Source organism: Mustela nigripes, chromosome 2 (genome assembly GCF_022355385.1).
Source record: "Mustela nigripes isolate SB6536 chromosome 2, MUSNIG.SB6536, whole genome shotgun sequence".
Lineage (NCBI taxonomy): Eukaryota > Metazoa > Chordata > Mammalia > Carnivora > Mustelidae > Mustela > Mustela nigripes.
The window spans coordinates 11318976-11321617 of NC_081558.1; the positions used below are offsets into that span (position 1 = coordinate 11318976).

Genomic DNA, 2642 nt, shown 5'->3' on the forward strand with positions numbered 1-2642 from the left:
GAAACAGTCAACAAAACAAAGAGGCAACCCACGGAATGGAAGAAGACATTTGCAAACGACTTTACAGATAAAGAGCTGATATCCAAGATGTAGAAAGAAATTCTCAGCTCAACCCTCAAAAAACAAATAACCCAGTAAAAAATGGAGTAAACACTTTTTAAGGTGTGGGACACTATTGCCAGAGAGGCAATCAAGCTATCCCCAGCTGTGAAATACCTCTTCAGAAAGTCCTGGGTAACCTCAACAAGACACATGAGTGACCCTGCATTCTCCTTCAGCAGCTGAATTCTACTCATATAAAATTTTCTAATACACCCTGAACCCACAGTCCTCTAACCATTCTGGCCATGGACCCTGATGAGAGCTGATATCTCAGGACTACTTTCTTTCTCTCTATGTAAATGCCTCTTTTCCCTTCTGAGACTTTCCCAAGTGACCTTTGCTATCCCATATGCCCTTCAGAACCTGTGAGTAATAAAACTGGTTTTATTAGAGTTCTCTGATGGGTGTTGCTGAGGTATGTCTTTTACTCAAAATAAGAACCCAAGGGTTGGTGCAGCCACAGCACAGGCTCTAGTCAGGGAAGTGTCTGTTGGAATCTCCACAAGTACAGGGATGCAGGGGAGTGCCTGGGGTTTCCTGCCTGAGCATCCCTGTCCATAGCCTGAGACATAAAGGGAGCAATGTCCATGTCCACATTTTCAGGAAGAGAAATGAAGGTAGTGATGTAACAAGACTGACAGACTCTAGGTGAAAACTGGGTTTTGCATTCTCCTCTACAATAAAGTTGTGTGGAGGGCTTAGTGGCTAAGTATAGTTACTTCCATATGAAGAATACAGATCATGGTTATCCTCTTGAGAAATCTAAGTAAAATGTACATGGAATGTCATAAGTCATTTGAAATGAAATGAGTTTATAAAGAATCCAAACTGCCCCATGAAAGATACAGAATTTACCAGGCATTTGTGATCCAGGGTTGGGGAAAACATTAGAAATGTATTTAATTGAAAAGGAGGAAAATGTGTGTATCAGACTGAGTAGAAGCTTAATAAAGTGAGTTAATTAAATGCATGGAGAAGTTGAAATCAATCAAATGGAAATTCCAAGAAATAAATGAAGCAGATTCTACTTCCAAATCCAAATCAAGACTAGCAGTTGTTTGCTCTGAAGCTGTGAGCCCTGCAAACATGGACACTTCTTCGTCCATGGGGGTATTGGCTCTTACACCGGAACCCCAATGATTCTTTTCAGAGCCAACTTTATGTCTTTGTTCCTCAGGCTGTAGATGAAGGGGTTCAGCATGGGTGTCACCACTGTGTACATCACTGAGGCTACTGCACTTGAGTGGGGGCTCTGGGGAGCAGCAGAGCTAAGGTACACTCCTAAGCCAGTAGAATAAAATAAGGAGACAATTGAGATGTGAGATGCACAAGTGGAAAATGCTTTATATTTGCCCTGAGCTGACGATATTCCACATATGGTGGAAACTATCTTAGAGTAAGAGTAAACAATCCCAGCTAGGGGAGCACCAGCCAGCAGCACAGTATTAAAGTATATCACCAGGTCATTAAGGAAGGTGTCAGAACAGGCACGGCCAACTACCTGGTTGAGTTCGCAGAAAAAATGGGGGATTTCCAAGGCAGTACAAAAAGTCAGCCGCAAAACCATTAAGCTCTGTAACAAAGAATTGAGAACACTGATGACCCAGGACACCAGAACCAGCAGTCCACAGAGCTGGGGATTCATGATGACCATGTAGTGCAGGGGTTGACAGATGGCCATGAAGCGGTCATAGGCCATCACAGTCAGGAGAAAGACATCCAACTGTGCATAGAGTAGGAAAAAATACATCTGGCTGAGGCAGCCTGCATAGTTAATGACATTGCCCTGAGTCTGGATGTTCCACAGCATCTTGGGGATGGTGGTGGAGGTGAAACAGATGTCTACAAAGGACAAGTTGGCCAGGAAGAAGTACATGGGTGTGTGGAGGTGGGAGTCAGAGGCAACAGCCAGGACAAGAAGTAGGTTCCCAAACACAGTGATCAGGTACATGGAGAGGAAAAGCCCAAATATGAGGGGCTGCAGTTCTGGGCCCTCTGAAAATCCCAGAAGAAGAAAGTCTGAAATTTGTGTACCATTGCTTGCTTCCATATGGTGGAAATGACTATGAGGAAGGAAAAAAATGGTTAATTTTCAAGCAAAAGAGCTTCATTTATTACCCTTTACTTTTTTAAGTTTTTAAAGTTTTATTAAAATTCCAATTAGCTAGCATACAGGGTAGTATGAGTTTCAGATGGACAGTATAGTGATTCTATACTTCCATACAACATCCAGTGGTCATCCTGACAAGTTCCCCCCCTTTATCCCATTACCTATTTCAACCCCTCCCCCCACCTGCCACCTTCTGGTAAGCAGCAGTTTGTTCACTAGATTAAGAATACTGTGACTGGGGCACCTGGGTGGCTCAGTGGGTTAAACCCCTGTCTTCGGCTCAGGTCATGATCTCAGGGTCCTGGGATCTAGTCCTGCATTGGGCTCTCTGCTCAGCAGGGAGCCTGCTTCCTCCTCTCTCTCTGCCTGCCTCTCTGCCTACTTGTTATCTCTCTCTGTCAAATAAATAAATAAATAAATAAATAAATAA

At 43.4% G+C, this 2642-nt stretch overlaps 1 protein-coding gene across 1 annotated transcript; it reads right to left on the reverse strand.

The window, feature by feature from the left end:
* Positions 1-1222: 1222 nt before the first annotated feature.
* Positions 1223-2152, reverse strand: LOC132009713 (olfactory receptor-like protein OLF4). The gene has a single exon (XM_059387743.1). It carries the CDS (start codon positions 2150-2152, stop codon positions 1223-1225), a length of 930 nt encoding a protein of 309 aa, XP_059243726.1.
* Between the last annotated feature and the right edge of the window lie 490 nt (positions 2153-2642).

Bases quoted from the DNA above. Each gene is read 5' to 3' on its own strand.
- LOC132009713 (XM_059387743.1), bottom strand. From the start codon at position 2,152: ATGGAAGCAAGCAATGGTACACAAATTTCAGACTTTCTTCTTCTGGGA.